General features: G+C 32.3%; 3 protein-coding genes across 7 annotated transcripts; 1 reads left to right on the top strand and 2 right to left on the bottom strand.

Annotated features, from left to right (window-relative positions):
* Positions 1–186: 186 nt before the first annotated feature.
* Positions 187–6,541, bottom strand: LOC143206730 (beta-1,4-glucuronyltransferase 1). Of its 3 annotated transcripts, none has more exons than XM_076419401.1 (6): positions 6,278–6,541; positions 4,208–4,556; positions 3,272–3,741; positions 2,706–3,057; positions 1,570–1,793; positions 187–1,507 (listed from the first exon to the last, which is right to left on the bottom strand). In XM_076419401.1, the coding sequence occupies exons 2-6, from the start codon at positions 4,377–4,379 to the stop codon at positions 1,310–1,312; spliced, it is 1,416 nt and encodes a 471-aa protein (XP_076275516.1). In that variant the 5' UTR covers positions 4,380–4,556; positions 6,278–6,541; the 3' UTR covers positions 187–1,309. The 3 variants fall into 3 exon arrangements, with proteins under 3 accessions (XP_076275516.1, XP_076275518.1, XP_076275517.1); XM_076419403.1 differs by lacking the exon at positions 6,278–6,541 and adding an exon at positions 5,743–5,884; XM_076419402.1 differs by lacking the exon at positions 6,278–6,541 and adding an exon at positions 5,129–5,359.
* On the top strand, positions 6,540–10,193 carry LOC143206731 (carbohydrate sulfotransferase 5). Its single transcript, XM_076419404.1, has 5 exons — positions 6,540–7,572; positions 7,634–7,784; positions 7,839–8,033; positions 8,123–8,302; positions 8,357–10,193. Exons 1-5 carry the CDS (start codon positions 7,251–7,253, stop codon positions 8,670–8,672), a joined length of 1,164 nt encoding a protein of 387 aa, XP_076275519.1. The 5' UTR covers positions 6,540–7,250; the 3' UTR covers positions 8,673–10,193.
* On the bottom strand, positions 10,129–17,657 carry LOC143206726 (histone-lysine N-methyltransferase EHMT2). Of its 3 annotated transcripts, XM_076419396.1 has the most exons (16): positions 17,538–17,657; positions 17,235–17,470; positions 16,976–17,181; positions 16,775–16,910; positions 16,586–16,719; positions 15,775–15,965; positions 15,553–15,725; positions 15,055–15,239; positions 13,062–13,294; positions 12,780–12,988; positions 12,606–12,728; positions 12,353–12,553; positions 12,041–12,300; positions 11,727–11,977; positions 10,416–10,591; positions 10,129–10,360 (listed from the first exon to the last, which is right to left on the bottom strand). In XM_076419396.1, the coding sequence occupies exons 2-16, from the start codon at positions 17,414–17,416 to the stop codon at positions 10,222–10,224; spliced, it is 2,799 nt and encodes a 932-aa protein (XP_076275511.1). In that variant the 5' UTR covers positions 17,417–17,470; positions 17,538–17,657; the 3' UTR covers positions 10,129–10,221. The 3 variants fall into 3 exon arrangements, with proteins under 3 accessions (XP_076275511.1, XP_076275512.1, XP_076275510.1); XM_076419397.1 differs by having other exon boundaries at positions 16,976–17,178; positions 17,235–17,632; XM_076419395.1 differs by having other exon boundaries at positions 17,235–17,562.
* Positions 17,658–20,836: the final 3,179 nt, after the last annotated feature.

Raw genomic sequence — 20,836 nt, 5'->3', positions numbered from 1 at the left:
GCGTGGAAGCCCGACGAGAATACAGGAAAAAACCTATTTTCTAATCAAAATAGAACACTTGGCTCTATTAATAAAATCGTGTCGGTTTTTTACACAGTGAAATACCACCGACTCATCTGCATACAATATGTCCAAGTCAGGTATCAGTACGATCGGGAATTGAAACTCGACGCAAAAAAACAACAGTTATGATGATGCAACTTGTATATTTAAAAAAAATATTGTATATAGATATTAAGGCACATACCACTAATGTACATAATGCATGTTCGCGATTCAATAAAATTCATATTCTTACATTGTTTGCGGTGTCTGATTTTATAATTTTTGGAACATGTAACTTATCCTAAGCACGGAAATGATACGAGATTTCGGGCGCCCTTTCTACCTTAACCAAATTGAGGACGATTTTACGCTCTGGTACCCCGTACATCCGAAGCGCCGGTCGAAGAGGGGGCGTCGTATCTTATGGCAATTAAAGCTCTCCTCAGTGGCACAGCTAATTAACGCCCCCCGTCCGAACATATCGTTTATATACACGTCATTTCAAAGAATAAATAATATATTAATCTACAGCAAGGATACACTTATGTAATATATAAATGATACTTAATCTAAAATAAATATTAAGTACTTTAACGTGAGCGTACTTCAATATATACAAAAACATTTTCCTTAAAAGAAAGACTGAGGGAAAAAGTAGACTCCTTAAGATAAATCTATCAAAGTCAAAAAATTGTATCAGTCAATTCTAATTACAAAAATAGGATTATAACCACTATAATCTTAATAAAACCTTATATACAACAATACAATAATAATCCGAATGTTAAAAGGACAAGTATTTTATACCCTGCTTTTTGATTACTTTTACCAAATAAAATTAAATATAATGAACAATTGCCGCACTTATTTAAAAAAAAGTACTAATATTTAAAAGGCTGCACTAGTGATATTAGTATTGTTTGCTTTTTAAAAATGTAGGTTGTATGCAAGCAAGTTTTATTGTGGGCCAAGAATCACAATCACAATAAGTTTGAGAGGTGCTATTTTAATCTTCATTCAAACAAGTCCATAAATTAAAATCAAACATTACCTAATCAAGCTGTTTGAAAAATATTTCCATTGTTATTACAAGATATTGTTGATGGCTTTTGAGAAAAAAATGATACAATATATAATCATATAAACTAAGAAAAGACGGCTCTGTAACAATTCACATTATAAATAATCTATTTTAATGCCAGTACTTATAGTGGCTTATTATCAAAAGGAGTATTGTTTCAACTGTGATTTATATGTTTATTATTCAAACAGCACAACCTTTTCTAACACCATACAATACTTTCAGCTCAGGAAATATTATCTTTTTTATCAACTGATTAGTTTTACCAGCCAACATTGCTCTTTTGGGGTCTTTCTTATAAACCTTGATTCCCGGTTTATGCACCAAAAAGGCATTATCCAAGATCATAAAATCATAGTCTAGTACACATAAAGCATAGCCCTGAAATCATGGAATTATTAAAAATCTGTCACAAAATGTACATCACCTAATAGTAACATTACCTGTGTCATTTTATCACTTTTACCCTCCCAGCTCAATCGCTCATCGTAAAGTGGATCATTGTGGGTGCCGATGAAAATAGGCTCCCAGTGAACAAATCTACCATTTCTTTTACCCACATGAAACACATGTAATCCGCTGCTTTCAAGTGCCACTTGCCATTCTTTCGCTTTTGGTATATTATGACAACCGGAACAAAGTTTTTTATGAAATGGTAGAGCCGTACCTAAAAAATAAACATATATTTATTGGCATCAAGATATTTAGTAAAAAAAGTATATTTTTCGAGTGTCTTCCTCATTCCATATTAATTTTATATCGATAAAAATTAACATAAAAATAAACTGGTTAGCTCTAGATTACGCAGTACTTCACACATCAGACTTAATAATATTGTATTATCATCAGACATAGAAACAAAAATGTAACATGATGCTTTATGAAAATGAAAATGTTGAAATTGTACGGATCAATCCAATCAATTTTATAGAATCCCAGAAGTTTCAAAACCCTAGGTGTGGAATAAAATAATTCCGATTGAGTCAGTGTCGTTTGAATCAAAATCAAAACCAACCAGTCTGGAAATACCTTATTATTCAAATTCTTTAATGTTCAAGGTCCCGCGACATTACTAACTTTTGCAGCCTATAGGCGCCACCCATGACTTATCCTGATCCCATATTTTTATTACAAAATAATGCTGATCAGGATAATTTGAAAACAATAGTCATAAAATATAACTAAAATGTTGTTTCATCATAGTGATATAAACGTTCTTTCTTTCTAAACTCAATTCAGAATAGCTTCATTAGATAAAACATTATATATATTAGATACATACACAGCCACCAACACAGACATTAAGTTTATAAAACATAGGTAATTGATTTAATTGATATCATACATGATGCTTACAAAGAGAAATTCTTAAAGAAGGAAACTTATAAATAAGAGCTTTCTAGTCATTTTCATGATGATTTTTTATAAACAAATGCACATTTAACAAAAAACCTATTCTTCAACTCAACAAATTTTCTTATCTGCACAGTGTAATAAGACAGAAATAAAGAGAGATACACGACAAGCAATAAACAATAAGATATAGGTCGGTGTATAAAAATAGAAAACAAATTCTTACCGTTGTTTAACATTTCTTTCAACACGGTCTTCGATTCAGGTACTTGAGCGTTGGCACTGACTTCGAAAATGTGTAGAGGAAATACTTTAGGATGCTTACTGAGCAAAGGGCCCTTGTTAGTTGCTATCAACTCTAGAAACTGCAGGCTTATATTCAGACTGGGATATAATTCTATGTCTGAAGGTAAAATATAATATGTCTGGGCCGATTCACGAGCTACATTACGGCCCACGTTGACCGGATATAACAACTTCTTCTGGGCTTTGTACATCTGATCGGCCGTGACATTCAAATATGGCGGTGTCAATGAGCAATTATAAGGTTCCGCAAAAAGGCTATCGGCTTTCGGGACCTAAAAAAAATTATATTCAACTCGGCATCGACTCGGCCAGCTTGAACATATGTTCATTTGACACTTCCGCTTAAGCGGTTTATCACAACCTAGATAGTGCCGAATCAAATTCTGATACACCTACACTAAACAGGGACTGGAATCGTGAAACTAGACTATTTTCTCAGTTACACAATCTCTTTTCCTGATCCAATGGACTGAGAAAGATGCTTACCTCCTTGGGAACATGTTTGGTGCTGAAGTAAATATGAAAGGTAACAAGTTCTCGCACCAAAGGACTAGTACAATCTCGTAAATGTGCTATGGATTCTAACGTGTTACTAAAGTCAGTTCCAGGAGCGTGCAAGGCTATACTAATAGGCGCTTGCCAACGTTCCAACAATGGCACCAAATTATCCATAAAGGAGAAGTCCGCATGTGTCGTATAGGTTATCGTCTCTTCGCATCTGAATGTTTTTTCCGCTGGTATGTAATTATACAGGACCCAGTAATCGCCACGCTGCTGAGTTTTTGTCACCATTGGCCTGTCTACACACTCTGTAATTATCTTCACTTTTTCCCATACCGTAGGTTCTGGTTTAGGCGTTGGTGATAACAAAGGCTTCAAATTGGGCTCCGAAAGGATATCGTTATCGTTCGTTTGTTTACGATCATTTGTTTTATTTACATTTAACACAGAAGTTCCTATAACACAAAATGATTAAAAAAACATTGAAAGTCCAAGTTGACATCGAAATAAAAGTTAGTTCAAACGGAATATATTTGTTTAAAAAGTAAAGCTAAATAAGGTTGTCATTTTTTTCTCTGTTTATAAGGAACTGAATTGCAGAAATATTATGACGCTATGGCATTGATGTTTTTATATATAATATAATATTAAATTATTAAGTAAATAATTATACATAACATGAAATTAGATCAAATAAAAAACGAGGATTAACTGAACGTTTACAACATGCTATATATCTTAATAGCGAAATTAGCGCTAATCCTTCGTCGTTGTTATTGAATAACTGACGAATTAGTTAGCCTGAAATCATATAACAAACATCACCACTATAGATGACGTAACCTTGATTCCTATAAATGCAAAAGCATAATAAAATAATTTTAAACAATTTTCAGCGATAGATTTCGTCACCAAACTTACGTTCATTAATTGGAGGGTCGATATTGGATATATCCAGGGCAGCTAGACTTCGTCCTGATTGTTGCAACTCTCTGATTACCGGCCCGCCATTCATCATTACATGTATACCCAGGTAAAACAAACAGAATAGGACCAAAACTTTTATTACAATAGATTTTCTGTTCACATGCATCTTGTTCGCAAACTTCCTTGAAATCGATTACGCCTCGATAGACTATTAACAGGTGGCCTTTTTTACGTCCAGGGTATTTTCCGTTGAGATATTGCACTCCCATTGATCAGTGACGGAAACTGATGCAAGGCAGATGTGCCCAATTTCTCATGGTTTGTGCCTTTAAAATTGTCGCATCTGTAAAAAAGTATCATGTTAAGGAAATTAAAAATGCCACAATCAGAAAAACAGTTGACGCCAATACATGCGTGGAAACTGATACCTATCAACTCAAATCGAAAGCAAAGTTATCGGTGACGAAGTTACCTTAAAACCCAAAATAGACACGTTGTTCTTGCACGACGTTCACCTTGAAAACTACGCGAGGAAATAATTCGACGGAAAAAGGTATAAATCGGCACCACGTTCGTAATACTACTGGGAATCTATTGCGCGATTACTTAAGTTTACGTCGAGAAACTGAGGAGGATCTGCAAGATATCTATTTAAAGATGGTGAGGTTATACAGTTGCGGCAACGAAACAACCTTCGTTGGTTTGGCACGGATTACCAACGAATCTGACCTCAGTACTCTGTAAATACTTAATAGTACAAGGTGCCTCCCCCAACCAAAATAATATCAAGTGCGGAATGTACACAATTCGGTTGCAATCAATAAGAATTAATTGCGACCTTCGATGATTGGTTTTATATGTTATCTATGCAAACCTTGCCGAGCAAATATTCCTTAAGTTTTAATTTAAACTGACCTCGGTCGCACTCCGAATGAGCACTGCCTAAAACACAAAATTGTAGTCGTTTTTTGTATCTTCAACACCGGTACACCGTGTCCCAAGTAAATTGAACTGAGATTTCCTTAAGAAATACCCAATACATATCTCTTTAATATGTATTAGCTGTTACTAACATTAAAATCGAACAAGCTACTAGATCGCTTAAAATTTTACTTTGTTACATGAACAGCTATGTCACTTATATAAAATTATCTCTAATTATCTTCTTACAAGATAAGCTCATCAACATGAATCATATTTATTCGGCCAAGATCTGCTTTGTCGATAACGCTTAAAATTGATATATTATGTACGTGACAAAAAAATAAATCCTGAAATAATAACACTCGACGCAAGCGAAGAATTTTTAGTTTTACGTGAAAATACAGTTATAGTGAAGTCCGGTCAATGGTCTTTACGGGTCGAAAAAGACATATATTCCAAACAATTAACATCAAACGGATTCTTTGATGGACCATGTAATCTTTCACGCTGAAAACCTGTCACGTGGCTGAATTTTGGATATAATTGACTCCTCAATTAGATGTAGTTTGTAAGAAATGTTGCACTCCGGAAACCATCCCACTTACCTTCAGGTCAATATAAATATATCGATCATTAATTCCACTTAATAATCGAAGGTAAGTATAAAAACCGAGACAAAATCTAATAGGTTCGTACTCTATATTTTAATTGTAATTATTGAAAGTAAAAGTATTACATTCCAATTTTAACTCATTTGTTGCGTTATACGGTAGGCTATTGATAAAATATTTAATCATACTGTGATAAATTATTCTGAAAATTACTGAAACGATAACCACAATCGAAGAACCGCCGGAGTGCTACACGACGATGTTTAGTATACGGTCGAGAATGATCAGACTGTCCGTTCTTTGACTCGTATCTATATATTTCGGCGTATTTTACAGCGTTCCTCATTGTGATGGTCACTGACTCCTTTACTTTCTTATTATCATGGTTCTATTCCCAATATTATAATTTGATATATTAGGTTGCTGTAATATTTAATTAAATCCGTATCTATAGATTTTAACCAAAATATATTTATATAAAAAAATAAACAATGGCAAAAACACCTGATACAAAGAACTGTCAGCTCACCTCTTCGACTGAAGCTCCAAATCAAATCAACTAAAGAGACAACGTTTACATCTTCTTTCAGGCAGCTGAATGTTTAAGCATTTATTAAGCACTTAATTAAAAATTATACTCATTTTTCGCACAAATTAACGCGGAAATGTTACTCTATGATCTCTTAGACGCACAGACAAACCCACTTTGAACAGACAGGATGCCACTAAACATACGAGGGTATAAAATAAAGATCACAATCCATCTATTCACTTGGCAACGTTGGCTATACCACAAGACCTGAAAAGCAACTACTGAAATTAAATCGTTCACTTAAAAGGACATGTATATACAACAATCTAGGTGGAATATGAATTATTTTTCATTTAATACAGTTAATAGATATATATTAATTTTTTGTATAAACGATATGTTAATTATTCATTTTCTTTTAATCTATTTATCCTTTAATCACATTTTTTACACGTTGCCAAATATATTTTTCAGCTCCTGAATTTAACATTTTCCACAAAATGAATATTTTTAATTAAAGCGTTCAACTGGTAAGCTCTTAGTGTTGAACCGGCATATATTTATATTTACGTTAATAACTATAAATAAGCTAAAATTGTTTAAAAACAAGTACTGATTGTTAATGAAGCTAAAAATACAAGAATATGTATATCTGGCCATATATCCTGAAATAAAAAGAATAAAATTAAAATCAAACCGAATTAGTTTCAGTTCTGTCAAACAGCTGACCGTCAACAGTCAAACCTATATACATGATTGGGATTGTAGAATTTTTCTGCGTATAGGTTGTATTTTTAAGTAAAAAATATGTTATTCCTATTAAAGATGTCCACGTCAAAGCAGCCATCATGTGCTAAATAGCCTATGCGAATGTTGGTTAAATTTTAACTAGACAAAAAGATGAACTTTGGTTAATTGTGTCACTATTAAGCAATAACCAATCTCAAGCAATCATATACTCAGTATTAAGATGATTCGAAAGAAGGAATTTGCAGGCATCGTATTTTTAGTTGTGATTTGTTTATTATTAATAACATTTTGCGAAAAAGATTCGCCTTCCATAGGAAACAGACCTATATCTTTTCAAGCAATTGAAATTGAACAGTCTGTTCCTGAGGATCACATATCAATTGAAGAAATAATAAATGCTCAGAGGGCAAAACTGCTGCGGGAATTGCAGGATTACAATTTGCCTAATAAGATTTCACTCTCCAATTTAACCTTAGAAACAGGAGGTCAGCCCATTAGAACTGTGATTATTACCACTTGGAGATCAGGTTCTACATTTTTAGGTATCTATATTATAACATTTTGTACTTCTAGATAGTAAGATGATTTTGAACTATTTCATAGGTGATATTTTAAATGCTCTACCTGGTAATTATTATCACTATGAACCCCTGTTGGATTTTGGTATAATTCAAATTAGGGGGCCCCCTTATTCAGAACCAGCTCTCAATGTGTTGAAAAGTTTGCTCAACTGTGATTACACAGATCTACACAGGTACATGAAATTATAAATATTAGCTTTTCATTATACATATTTTGATTTTTGAAGGTATTTAGAATTTGGAATGTCTCATATTTATTTATTTACCCATAATCAAAGATTATGGGCTCAGTGCGAGGCCTATCCTGATTATTGTTGGGAACCTGAGTTCCTGAACAATTTCTGCAAACTATTTCCATTCCAATCAATGAAAACTGTGAGGTTACGCTTGAAACTAGCTGAGCAGCTATTGGAAGATGAAATGTAGGTTGAGGCAAATAATTTTCGAATATATATATATATATATATATATATATATATATATATATATATTATGTATTTGCATCTTTTAGATTAGGGGTGAAGGTAATTTTACTTGTAAGGGACCCAAGAGGAACACTACAGTCTCGAAAGCACCGTGATTGGTGTCCTGGTGAGCCAGACTGTGATCAACCTAATTATTTGTGCTCAGATATGGTATCTGATTATAGTGCTGCCATTAGACTTTCCAAATTGTATCCTACTCGGTTTAGGTGTGTTTCAAAAATCACTTTATGTTGACTGGATCTAATTATTGCCTTTTTCAGAGCTATTCGTTATGAAGATTTATCTTTGAACCCATACAAACATGTGCAAGCCCTTTTTGATTTTATGGGACTACAAGTGCATCCTGCAGTAAAGGAATTTTTGGATTCTCATACAACCATCAATGTAGGGGGAGTATCTAGCACCTACAGAGATTCAAAAATAGCTCCTTTCCATTGGAGAAATGATCTGAGTTACAGCGAAGTACGCGCAATTGAAGGCAACTGCAGTGAGGCAATGAAACTTTGGGGATATGTCAGAACAGATGGTTCAAGCTTAAAAGACTTTTATCCCTTAACACCTTATGATATTAAATAATCTTGGCACCGCATTCACAAATATTTTATAACTTACTGAACGATACCGCTTCGTCAGTTCAAACACCTTCACATATTAGGACAAGTGGCATTTCCATTTGCCCTTATATGTACGTTGTTTACTTTTTACGAATCTCGATATGCGCTGTGCCTTAAAATAGGTCAAATTTACATAGTCATATTTTATCTGATTTTCCACTTTCGTAGGAATACTCGCATTTATTAAAATATCAACACGCCTACAACATATCACGAATGCCACCTACTGATGCCCTTTTTGTTTAATTAAAAATTACAGCCCTGAAATATCCCTTTTATGTACCTTTTGGTGCCTTTCATATGATTTAATCAGAAAGTTGACTAGCATTAGTTGTTAAAGACTCATATCAATAGAGGAATTGGCAGCATAAGAATTTAGTGAAAAAATATTTATATTTATTATTATCGCGAATATTTTGAATCTTTCCGTTCAAACATTTCCAGTATAATGTTCAATACAATACTCACTTAAACTCGTTTTGTGATATTTATGCATTTTATTTAGATAAACTTAATTTTAAAAGATGAATGCCCGACGCCAATCAATTTTGCCATTAAAAGTTCCACGCAATTAATGGAGCAGATTAAAATAGTAGTCAAATAAGCCAAAAAGGGGAAAACTATGGAATAAGAGGTAAAAAACTGAAAATGTATGTAAACCTTGTCATTCGGAATGACAAGACAATACAGGTCAACTGCGAAGTCCAGTCAATATTACGTAATATCAAGTTAATTAAAACCCAGTATATAAGTATTATGACTACAACAATATTTCGCATCTGTAAAATGTTACATTCAGCAGCTTGCCTGATGATAACACTTAAAAGTTCCAACGCTCTAATTATGAAGCGTTCATCCTCATTTCTCAGTTTATAAATTATTCTTTAATCAGCTCTGTATTTGGTATTTGATCTGTAAGATTTGATATCTATCCAAGTTTATTAAGCTTGGTTGATATGACGACCTGCGTGTATCAAAGATAATCGGTATTGTGCTCAAATTTTGAAACATAATAATATAACTATTCAAGAACCTTGTCTAAAATGGTTAATTTTAATAAAAGATATTTAAAACAAAAATTGTAAGCTCTAAACTTTTATAATAGATGCAAATACTATTTAACGTACATATTACAATATTTGAAAAAAAAAAGAACAGTGTGACACTTTATTTAGAAAGTTAAAAACAGGCTAATAAAAATTTTCAGCTGATTATATTCCGTAGTGGATCCCTAATTTGACTGCTAAAATGTATTGTAGAGATTCGATTCTCCGCGCTACCCAACTATTAAAAATTCCGGGAATACTAATTAATATTAAGGTGATTTTTTAAAAGTATTACACGCGATATTTAGCACGTGTTTTATCGAAAGATAGGACAAGGGACAACGAGTGTACTCGAAATAGCTCTCTCTTAAATAAGTTAATATATAATTCGTATTTATTGAGTTTTTACATATTTGAATAAAACTGTTAAATACAAACGAACTTTTATTTCCTACCCACTTACGTCTAACAGACTTCATTCGTTATTTGATATTTTTCTAAGATTTCTCCAATCGATTGCTTGGAATACCTGCAATGAGATGAGCCGCAATCACAGGTGAATGATTTATACTTTACCAGCCAAAACTTATCTCCATAGTCGAAACTAAAATAATGTAACAACTACAAACTTTGTAATCAAAATGATATCGCATACAAACCTTAACTCCTCTGTAATGGCTATATCTTTCTTGGCAAAGAGAGCAATCTTGGGAAATCGCAAATCGTGGTGTTCGATAAATATTTTTATAGGATTCAGATTAGGTTCGCAGGAATGGTTGATAAAACGAGCAAAGTTACCATAAAATTTGGCGTCGATGCAAAAAGACTCCGTTTCCTGTAAGTTTTGTTTACAACCTTTTCCATAAACATCAACACTACCAAGTGTACCGGAAATTCATTACCGATTTTTTAGAAAAAAAAACGTAACTTTCAAAAAAATGGAAAATTGTATTTATTCAAATTATCGGCCCTTGATTTTATATATCTTGCCGATCTTTCAGGTAATTTATGTCTTTTGAGCAAAACCATTAATAAAACCATTTTCTAACTTCTTCGAAATTGACGTGCTGCTCTGCAAGCGCGTATCCCATTGATGCGAAAAGTTGATAGTCAGACGGGGTACGGCGGATGCGATAATATGTCCCATCCAAGTGCTCTCAACGCTTCCTTGACCGGTTTTGCTTTATGAGATGAGCGCGTTATCGTTTCACCAGGCTTCAACAGTTCCTAATACACCACGCCACTCTGGTCCCACCAAACACAGAACATTGTTTTGCGACCACCACGACTTGGCTCTGGAGTTGCTCGGCTGACCGATAACCATGTTTTTTTGCACTAAGGGTTTTCAAAATAAATCCACTTTTTATCATCTGTCACTATTCGGTGCAGAAATAGCTCACTGACGATTTTTCGATATTTCATTTGCCTGCCACTCAATTGATATGGCACCCATCTTTTGGATTTTCCCCATTGCTCGTAATCGGTCGCTAATCGTTCCTGAGGCCACATTTAATGCTCATGTCAATTGTTTTTGAGTTTGGGTTGGGTCTTTATTCAATAACTCTTGCAGTTTCGCGTCTCCAAACTTTTTCGGTCTACCAGAACGTCCTTGGTCTTGCACACCACTTTTGAATTTTCGACACCACGCCTCACATGTTTTAAGGTTAGAGCATGCTCACCGTAAATTTCTACCAGCAAACGGGGACTTTCAGCGTCTTTTTTCTTTTGATTAAATAAGAGAAGTAATGCCGCAAATGCACGTTGTCAGGTATGAAACTTACCATTTTCAAAGAGGTATAAATCTATGACGGTGTGACTTTCGCAAAATATAATATTTATAGCTTTAAAGCCTCATATCAGTACAATGAAATAAGACATAAGTGTCAAATCATAACATTGCATACTTAAGTCTAGTGACATCTGTTAGAAAAACTGGTAATTACTTTCCGGCACACCTGGTAATTACTTACTTTATTGTCTAAGTCAAATAAATAGCTGTCATCCTCTCTGTGATCGGCCTCTGTATCCGTCAAAATTTCTCCCACATATTCGCATACAAAAGTTCCTTTAGCAATAGGAGTTAGTGCCCTCACACCCCATCCTTTGCTGGCAGTTCTGAATAATTCAAACCGGGGATTGGGGGGTTTTTGAACCACCCTATTTCTACACAAGATGGCGTTGCAGCCGCACATATCGTTACATTCAAAGATCAAAGGAGGATCTGAAAGCGGTAGTAAAGGCTATTTATGTATTGTCCTGCCGTTTAAGCTATGATTACACTTACCATAGTAATTAAATTCTGATAATAATTTACCGTCCTTATCGTACCAGCATTTAACGGACATTTGGGCACAATTACAGTCCAAAGAACTGCATCTGTCTTCACATGAACAAGATCGGACAGTTGACACTTTTAAATCGATTCTTACATTATCGGAAGACACGCAGTTTTGCTTAATGTAATGATAATTCCTAGGCTCTTCTTCTTCGTCAACATCATTGTAACACTGTATAGGATTTTTTTCTCGGCCTCTCGAAATGTCACTGAAACAAATACACTTTCGAATACAACTAATGATGGATCTTGGATACTCACTTGGATATAATGAATTTTGGTTTCTTATTTACATATGTACGTTGTTTCTTAATATACGAAGCTATGGCATCATAACACATCCCTTCATTAGAAACACAGTCTAATGGAGTTTCGTTGTTTCTATTAATAATAAAGACGTTTGCATTTCTCGAGAGCAATGTAACTACAGTATCATATTTTTCTTCTCTAGCACAAATGTGTCTGCAAAATTGTGAAAATATATCGTATTTACACAAATTAAACTTACACTTACAAAGGTGTATCTCCGTGGACATTCAATATATTAATGTTGCAATTATTACGGAGTAAGAGTTCCACTATGTCGCTATGTCCACCAAATGCAGCCCAATGCAACGCTACATTATATTCTACATCTCTGTAAAACAATTATGAAACTTGGCGTATTTCAAGGCGGTTTCGATACAACCTTAAATCAATATCAGCCCCTTTAGATATTAAATATTTCACAATATCAATATGTCCATGTTCACAAGCCCAAACTAACGGCGTCCATCCACCATCATCTTGATAATTAACATAATTTGGAATAGAAAAACTCGCCGATACAATTGACCGGCATGCTTCTAAATTGCCGCATTTCGCTGCCAAATGTAAAACAGTCATACCATCAGTACCCTATAAAAATATTGCAAAAAATACGACATAAGAAATGGAATGCAAAAAAAAATTAACTCAGTATTTTACTTACCTTTGCAATTAATTGTGCTCCTGAAGCCAGCAAATATTTTAAAATATCGTTTCTGTTCTCCGTTACCGCCAACATAAGTGGAGTGCTTTGTTCGTTATCCATAGATTCAAGATCTGCTTGAAGATTAGTTAAAAACTGAACCATCCGTAAATTACCCTTAAGAACTGCCAAATGTAGGAGTGTTGCATCGTTAAATTCTGCCAATTTAGCTCTGATATCTATCCGACCCGTCTCTATTAATTTCAAAGTAAGATTAAAGAAACTAATAATAAATGAAGCTACTACAGATAAGCTTAACAGTTACTTTTAGCTGATCAATATACCACAACCGATCAGATCACCGCTACTTCTTTTCGCTCGGTATGTGTTGGATATTACTTGAAGAGAAGCCAACAATAACAAATTACATGATATACAATATATTAACTACATAAAGACAACTTCGTGAATATATAAATAAAATATAACACATATCAGTTAAAATATTTTTGTTAGACAGACTATCAGAAAATAGTAAATAACGTTCAAACGAAAAAGTAAATAATGTATGGAAAAATATGTGTATATATGTTACATAAAACGGTATTGACCCTCCGGCCATCTGTTTCAACCCTCAGTATCGCTTTGAATCGCAGTTCAACAAGTCGCCTCTTCTTTCCGTTAAATAAAATAATATTTTCATGTAAATAAATAATTTTTATGTTAAGCGGCTCACAGGATACATTGCAATAAACGTAAATATGTGAACTGTGCCCTCTTTTGCAACCACATTTTGGACAAAACGGGGGCCATAGTGCTGTGTCTTGTGCGGACAATGGACTCCCTTGCCGGGTTAGTGTAATATATGTTCTAACACAGATAGGTCGCGATTAAGAGCTGGGCTTGCATAATGGGCGCTTAAGTTCGCTTTACATCGCCATTCAACAAGTCGCTTCTTTCCGTTAAATTAAATAATATTTTCAAGTAAATTAATAGTTTTTGTTTTCTAAGCCCTTTTACACATTATAACTTATATATTCAATACAATTTAAAAAACATTTATAATAGATTGTCTGTGCTTTTTAGTTGAACTAGTTTGAGGTAAACCTATTACTTTCGGTATTTTTTTTTCTGTCGGATTGGTTTCGGTATAGTGTTAAAAAATCATAATTATATGAGAAAAGAGCAACAGTGAAATACGAATTGTGTCGTTTATTCAGCAGGTGCACATCATCTATGCACCATTCGACCCTTATTCGCTCACCGCTTATACGTTAATTGCAGAAAAAAAAACAAAACTCACAAGCTCAGCTTACAATTATCTAGACATGTCTGTCGAATGAAAGGCGAACGAATTCCTCACGGATTTCTCTAGCCAACCCCAACTTTTTAGCAGTATCATGAAAAAGATCTGAAAATACGAGGCTAATATTGTCCACCGTCAGGACATTCGACCTGCGACACCAACAGTAGTGTATTAGTTGAGAAATCGGAATTCTAGTCGAGCGCTAACTATAGATTCATGATAAGAAACTTTTTATTTTGCACTTCACGTACTGATATTCTTTGATTGCAAAAACTTCCAAATATCACTAAATTTATATCGTTTCGGGGCGATACTTATCTTAACTTTATCATAAGATCAAATCTAACAGATTAAGAAAATTAACTTCTAATTTAATTATAAAGTAAAATACGAACAATTCCATAGAAAAATTACAACTGTTAAAATAACAAAACAATGTTAAACTAATAAATATCATTTTATAATCAATAACTAAGCATTAGGAAATCATTTAGCCAGTTGTTCAATTAAAAAACGACGACAAAGTTATTTAATTTTTTATACAATATTTGAACATTACTAAAATTTAAACAGCAGCGTGTATAAAGGGTAGTTTCGTTAACAGTGGTCATTGATATTTAAAAGACCAACAAACGGTGTCTTGTTGTATTTTGAATTCGACAGCAAAAAAAATATTGCTCATTTCTCTATAAAAAAAATTATACTTACGCAAAAATTTAATTATGTCATTGAAGCTATCACCGTTAATGAGATCCATTATATCAACTTTATCGCATTTAATTAAACCAACTTCTTGTATATTGCTGGTTGAGCTCGTTCCAGAATCTTCATCATCCTCTATGCGTTTTTCCGATTTTAATGGAGTTTTCTCAAATGTCATTTTGGCAGATGGACTGAAAACGGAACCTTATTACAACATTCCTAGCGGAGAATTAAAGTTAACTACCTATACGATAGAGTCATTCGCAGTTGATCCTGCAAAGTGTAGAAAAAATGAAAATAAAAAATTATACTACTGAAAAAAACAATATTTTGAAACTGTCCCATAAAATTAAAAACAAAACTAATTTGTGTAAAGATATTTTATTTAACAAAACCCTTCAAAACATTGAACTTAGTCTATGTTTTCAATCTGCTAAATATTATTTACTAACTGAATGGTTTTTTAACTGATTTAATTAACAAAACATTTCTCGCATCACTTACTGATAAGGCATTTGTACTGGTAGAAATACAGGTGGTTTTAAAGAGTGCACCTTAATTTTGACAACTTCATTATTGGTAAAATCACCACAATGTGGACACAAAGCTTTGTCTTCCATCTGTATGGAGCAATCCTTGTGAAAGTAATGCTTAAATTTACACTGCAAAAATTCACCCTACAAGATTTCAAATTAGATTTTACTAAAAAAAAATGAAGTTAATAACCTGAGTACAGAAAAAACCACAACTAGGACAACAATTATGTTTTCTCAGTCTTTGAATGTGCGTTTCACAAAAAACACCAAATGGTATTCTGGTTGAAGACCTATACATAGGTAAAGGCTTTAATTCTACCAATCTACTACAGCCTATTAATTTCTCATCAAAACTGTCTATAGCAGAACAAAATTTTGAATCTAAAAAAAGGGCACATAACATATATATATATATATATATACATATTGGTGTAGTCTTCTGAGTTTTATATCATAATTTAGCTGAATAGTTTAGCTCGTGAAATGGGGAGTAGAACAAAGGGAAGCAAGACCTGAAGATGGCAGGTGAGATTTTGACAAAACGTCGTTAAAATATTAAAGGTTCTTTTTAGAACGAAACGTGGATACAAACCCAGAAGGATACTCCAACATCTAACACTGCGGAAGCATCAATAATAATATATATATATATATATATATATATATATATATATATATATATATATATATATATACATATGTATATATTATTGAAATACATATTATTTTAATATATGGCACCTGTTGATGTTGGAATATATTAGTGTCAAATGTGATATTTCTTTTACACTGTTGAACAGAATATATTTGAACAAAAATTTGATACCTTAAAGATAGTCATCAGCTAAGTATGACAATCAATATGGTATTTAACTGAAATTGTTTTCAATAAATAATACATACAAGTTTTACTCTCTTGAAAAAGAACTGTTTATAGATTTAGTATTAGCACAAAAAAGAAAACAGATATGCACACTCTTATAACTGTATGCCGTAGGTACCTAGTTCTGAATAAATATTTTTTGTTTCTAAACAGCAACACAATTTAGATGTCTCTCTGTATAAACTATATTGTTCTAAATAATCTTTAACTAATTCCTCATCAGACAGGCATTTCTGAGCTTCTTCCTTTTCACTAAAACATATATTTTTGTAATCATTTGTGACCAAACCTTATCATATTTTTATACCTGGAAATCATTCGTAAAGATCTACGTAATCCATTTTCCTTTTGACAACTAAAACTTTGTTCAACCAATTTTAATCTTTTTCTATTTACATTACTATCGTCAACAGAATTTAATACAGGCTCATTTATTTCAGCAACTGTAACATTTACCAATCCTAAAGATTTGTTCCCACAATTTTATATATTAATAAAGTGTATGTACCATTTTTTTTTTCATCTACTTTAGATTTTATTTGCCTAGATGCTTTTTTAGGCGATTTATTACAGTCACTAAACGATCTTTCCTTTCTAGCTATTGCACTCTGTAGAATTGATTTATTACCTATTGATCTTCTTCTAGAAGATCTTTTTACAATGAGCTTCTGATCCTTGGTATCTTTATTTTTGTTTACTTTCTGAGAAGTCCTACTATATTTATAAGTCTCACTCATTTTCAAATATAATTTGCATAATATACAGACCTGTTTGCTAATAACTTTGTAAAACTGTTACTTTCACCTACATCATTACTTTCATCAACACGTACTTTTCTTCTTCCTGCTGATAAACCATCTACTTCAATTTCCATATCTTCTGGAATAATTTCCCTACTTAGTACAGCTCTGTTAAATTCATTTTTCATTTGCTCCAAAACTTTATTCATTCTTCCACGTTATGTTTTTTAGATTAAACCATGTTATTAGCATACTGATCCTTGCTGAATTAAAATGTACCTTTTTGGATTAGACTATATATTATAGTTTTATTTAAAATATTTTAATTACATATATAATATATCTATGTTGAGGTTCATAAAATGTATTAACTAGATATTAAACAAAAAATAAACATCTCCTTCCATAAGTCTTCATAAATCTTCATATTAGGGATGCCAAAAAATAACGATATTTTTTGGGCAGCTATTTTTCGATATATTTTTCAAAAATATATTAATAGTAAATTAAAATATAAAACTACTGCTTAAAGATTTCTCCCCTCCGGCCATCAAGAGAATTTTGCGTAGAAAAAATATGGACATTATTAAAAATAGGGATCGATATCCTAATATATCTATCAATATTTTTCAATGTATTCACAATTTGTGGCGGCCGACATCCTTCTAATTAGTTTTTGTCAGATGATAAAATAGATGAAAAGAAAATTACCATTTAAATAGTGTAGAGTAAGGGTTACGACCGCAAGAAAAATGACAATATTTCGATATAGAAAGAAATAATATAATCATATATTTAAAGATTTTTCCAGGGATATCTTAATAAACATTTAAAATTAAATATCAAAATACACTAAACTTTTAGAATTAAAAACTAATTTTAAAGCTTTATTAAAATTAACTACCAGCATTTTTATGTCAATGACATGCTTATTAATGCTAGAATTGAATAGTAGAAATGCTTAAATATTTAAATTTTCCGGGAACATATCGATATATATTTAAAAAAATATCGATAGAACGGGAAATTTTTTAGCATCCCTAATCTGGAGTATTGACAGATTCCAGAAAAGTTAACAAGACGTCTTCTATGATTGTTTTGTTTTGCTCATGCGCATTACCATAACTACACTTTAATTAACGTTGGGAAATATCGACTGAAAACGGCTATCGACTGTTTACTATTTGACTACTGTTTACTATCGACTGTTTCAGTCGCTATTTTTGGTTGGGCCAACTTTAATAATTTTTACGTGACTGTTTCAGTCGACTGTTTTTAGTCGCTATTTCGGTCCGACTGGTTTTGTTACTATTTATTATCGACTCTTTCAGTCGTGTACTTTTAGTTACTATTTTTGGTTCTACTAGTTTCATTTGACTGATTTTTAACGTTGTGGCTCTGTCGTCCTAGTCGCGACCTTGACAAAAATGTACCCAATTTATGCTTACATATATATAATAGATTTATACGTAATATATATAGTTTTATGATTTTTTTGGTAGTTTGCTTATAAATAACAATATATTGTACTTTAAAATAGCAGCATTTTGGAACTATATTTTTCAAGATTGTTAATGTATTAGGGTAAAAAGATTTAAGTTGTGAATGATAAATAGTAAAATACTTTTTACTGTTTTTATAGCAATAATAGGTAATATTTTGATTACTCTCTCGATTTTTATTAAGTTTTAGTTGACTATCGACTGTTTTGCGACTACCGATTGTTTCGACTGTTTTCAGTCGATAGTTCCCAACGCTAGTTAATAGTATTCAGTAATTATTAATTTCCTTTTCGTTTTTAAAGTTAGTACATGAAGGAATAAGTACGTCTCCATCTCGCTTATACTAATTGGAAAATATATGCACATATAAATTTAACTGCTCCAAGCAATTTTCCGTCCTTTCCTCTCTCACAATGTATACAGGAAAGGGTTCGTACATCTTTGTCTGACATCATGAATTTAAAGAAAACAGTCAAGTTGATCATTTGACTGAAAATAGTAATTACTAGCATTGGGAACTATCGACTGAAAACAGTCGAAACAGTCAATAGTCCCAAAACAGCCGAAACAGTCGATAGTCAAAAAAATAGTAATTACTATTTTAGTCAAATGCACGGTTCGACTGTTTTTTCCTTTCCTGATGTCCGACGAAGATGTACGAATTCTTGTCTGTATAAAATGTGAGATAGGAAAGAACGGAGATAAATACTTGGACTAGTTAATTTTAAATGTTCTTATATTCTCCAATGGCACTATAAGCGAGACAGAGATGTATATATATATATATATATATATATATATTCATTTACGTGATAACCTTAAAAAAGAAAAGGAAAACAAAATTACTAATTTCGTAATTTCTATTATTGTGTAATAAATAAAATAAATTTAAAGGAAGTAGGATTACTTTTATACTGAATGTTCTGTGAATGTGTAAAAAGGAATGGAATAATAACACCACAAATGTTTTACCGTGTTTTAATATATTAATTGCTATTTTTAAATAACAGCATAATAAATATAAATAGTACAATACAACTTAAATAAACCCTAAAAACTAAAGATTTTCCATAACCATAACTACTAAACAAAATGTAAACGTATACCTAATCATTAAAACATCTAATCCATGATCTAAAAATGATCGTACAATAACTACAACCCTTTTTAAATAAAAGTTTTATTTACTTTTGAACGGAAATATTTTTAAATTACTGTGTATTATCATGTTCAACTTTTCTCCCGTGAGGCGATTTCTTCGATCTTTAATTATTTGCCCAGATTTTGAAAAAACTCATTCCCAGGGGACAGATGTTGCGGGCATAGAGGGATATTACGTGTAAGTGATATAATTCATGTAGTTTCATTTTATGGGTTTGCCAAAAATCCAATGTGTTTTCTAAACGCCTAATAAATAGAATTTCTAAATACTGCTACATCTGTAAAGTTGCTGCAGTACTTGGAGTAATTACTTCTTTCATTCTAGTCATTTTTTTATCAAAATATCTCCAGATGTCAATACATTCTTGGTCAGTAGTTTTGTCTTGAATTTCGAGTTGTGGAACTATATTTGTATTTTTTGAAGTTAGAATAGAAGATACCTCTTTTGTGATACCTTTTTGTATCACCACAGCATTATTTGCAATACCAAATCCTGCTTTTTTAAATCTAGGATCTAAAAATGTGGATTTCCCGCATATCGTATTCATTTCTAAAATTGCCAGCCTTTTATTGATGACATCTAATAGAAAATTTTGTATTTTCCCCCATTCACTTGTTAAAATCCTGGATTTGATGGAATGTTGCAGTCCTCTTATTAACCGTATAATTAAAGACATCGTTAGGATATCTTTCTCCAGATAACTCGGTGGTGATTATTTCAATGGGCTTTAAAAGTTGAAAACATTCTGTTAAGATAGTCCATTCGTTAACAAATAAAAACTGTGGTGCTCTTCTTAATAGCCAATAAAATAAATTGTTGAATATTAAAGTAGAATTTTCTTATCAGAAAATATATTTATTACAAATATTTAATATACTTTATTCACCCCTTTAAGGTTAATATTTTTAAAAGAAATTTAACAACTGCTGCTATAAAAAAATTTTCAAATCATTTGGATCTATGAA

The sequence above is a fragment of the Rhynchophorus ferrugineus genome, unplaced genomic scaffold (assembly GCF_030347505.1).
Source record: "Rhynchophorus ferrugineus isolate W39M unplaced genomic scaffold, kcgeb_rfMv2 rfM1, whole genome shotgun sequence".
Taxonomy (NCBI): Eukaryota; Metazoa; Arthropoda; class Insecta; order Coleoptera; family Curculionidae; genus Rhynchophorus; species Rhynchophorus ferrugineus.
This window is presented reverse-complemented; position numbering and strand designations above follow the sequence as displayed.

What these genes read in the sequence shown, in the direction of transcription:
- LOC143206730 (XM_076419401.1), bottom strand. Translation starts at nt 4,379, where the DNA reads ATGCATGTGAACAGAAAATCTATTGTAATAAAAGTTTTGGTCCTATTC. An exon ending in CGACCCTCCAATTAATGAAC is followed by an intron (nt 3,742 to 4,207) that starts GTAAGTTTGGTG and finishes TTTGTGTTATAG; the next exon opens with GAACTTCTGTGTTAAATGTA. An exon ending in CCAAACATGTTCCCAAGGAG is followed by an intron (nt 3,058 to 3,271) that starts GTAAGCATCTTT and finishes AATTTTTTTTAG; the next exon opens with GTCCCGAAAGCCGATAGCCT.
- LOC143206731 (XM_076419404.1), top strand. Translation starts at nt 7,251, where the DNA reads ATGATTCGAAAGAAGGAATTTGCAGGCATCGTATTTTTAGTTGTGATT. An exon ending in ATCAGGTTCTACATTTTTAG is followed by an intron (nt 7,573 to 7,633) that starts GTATCTATATTA and finishes ACTATTTCATAG; the next exon opens with GTGATATTTTAAATGCTCTA. An exon ending in CAGCTATTGGAAGATGAAAT is followed by an intron (nt 8,034 to 8,122) that starts GTAGGTTGAGGC and finishes TGCATCTTTTAG; the next exon opens with ATTAGGGGTGAAGGTAATTT.
- LOC143206726 (XM_076419396.1), bottom strand. Translation starts at nt 17,416, where the DNA reads ATGAATAAAGTTTTGGAGCAAATGAAAAATGAATTTAACAGAGCTGTA. An exon ending in ACAAAGTTATTAGCAAACAG is followed by an intron (nt 17,182 to 17,234) that starts GTCTGTATATTA and finishes TTATAAATATAG; the next exon opens with TAGGACTTCTCAGAAAGTAA. An exon ending in CCAAAATTCATTATATCCAA is followed by an intron (nt 12,301 to 12,352) that starts GTGAGTATCCAA and finishes TATTTGTTTCAG; the next exon opens with TGACATTTCGAGAGGCCGAG.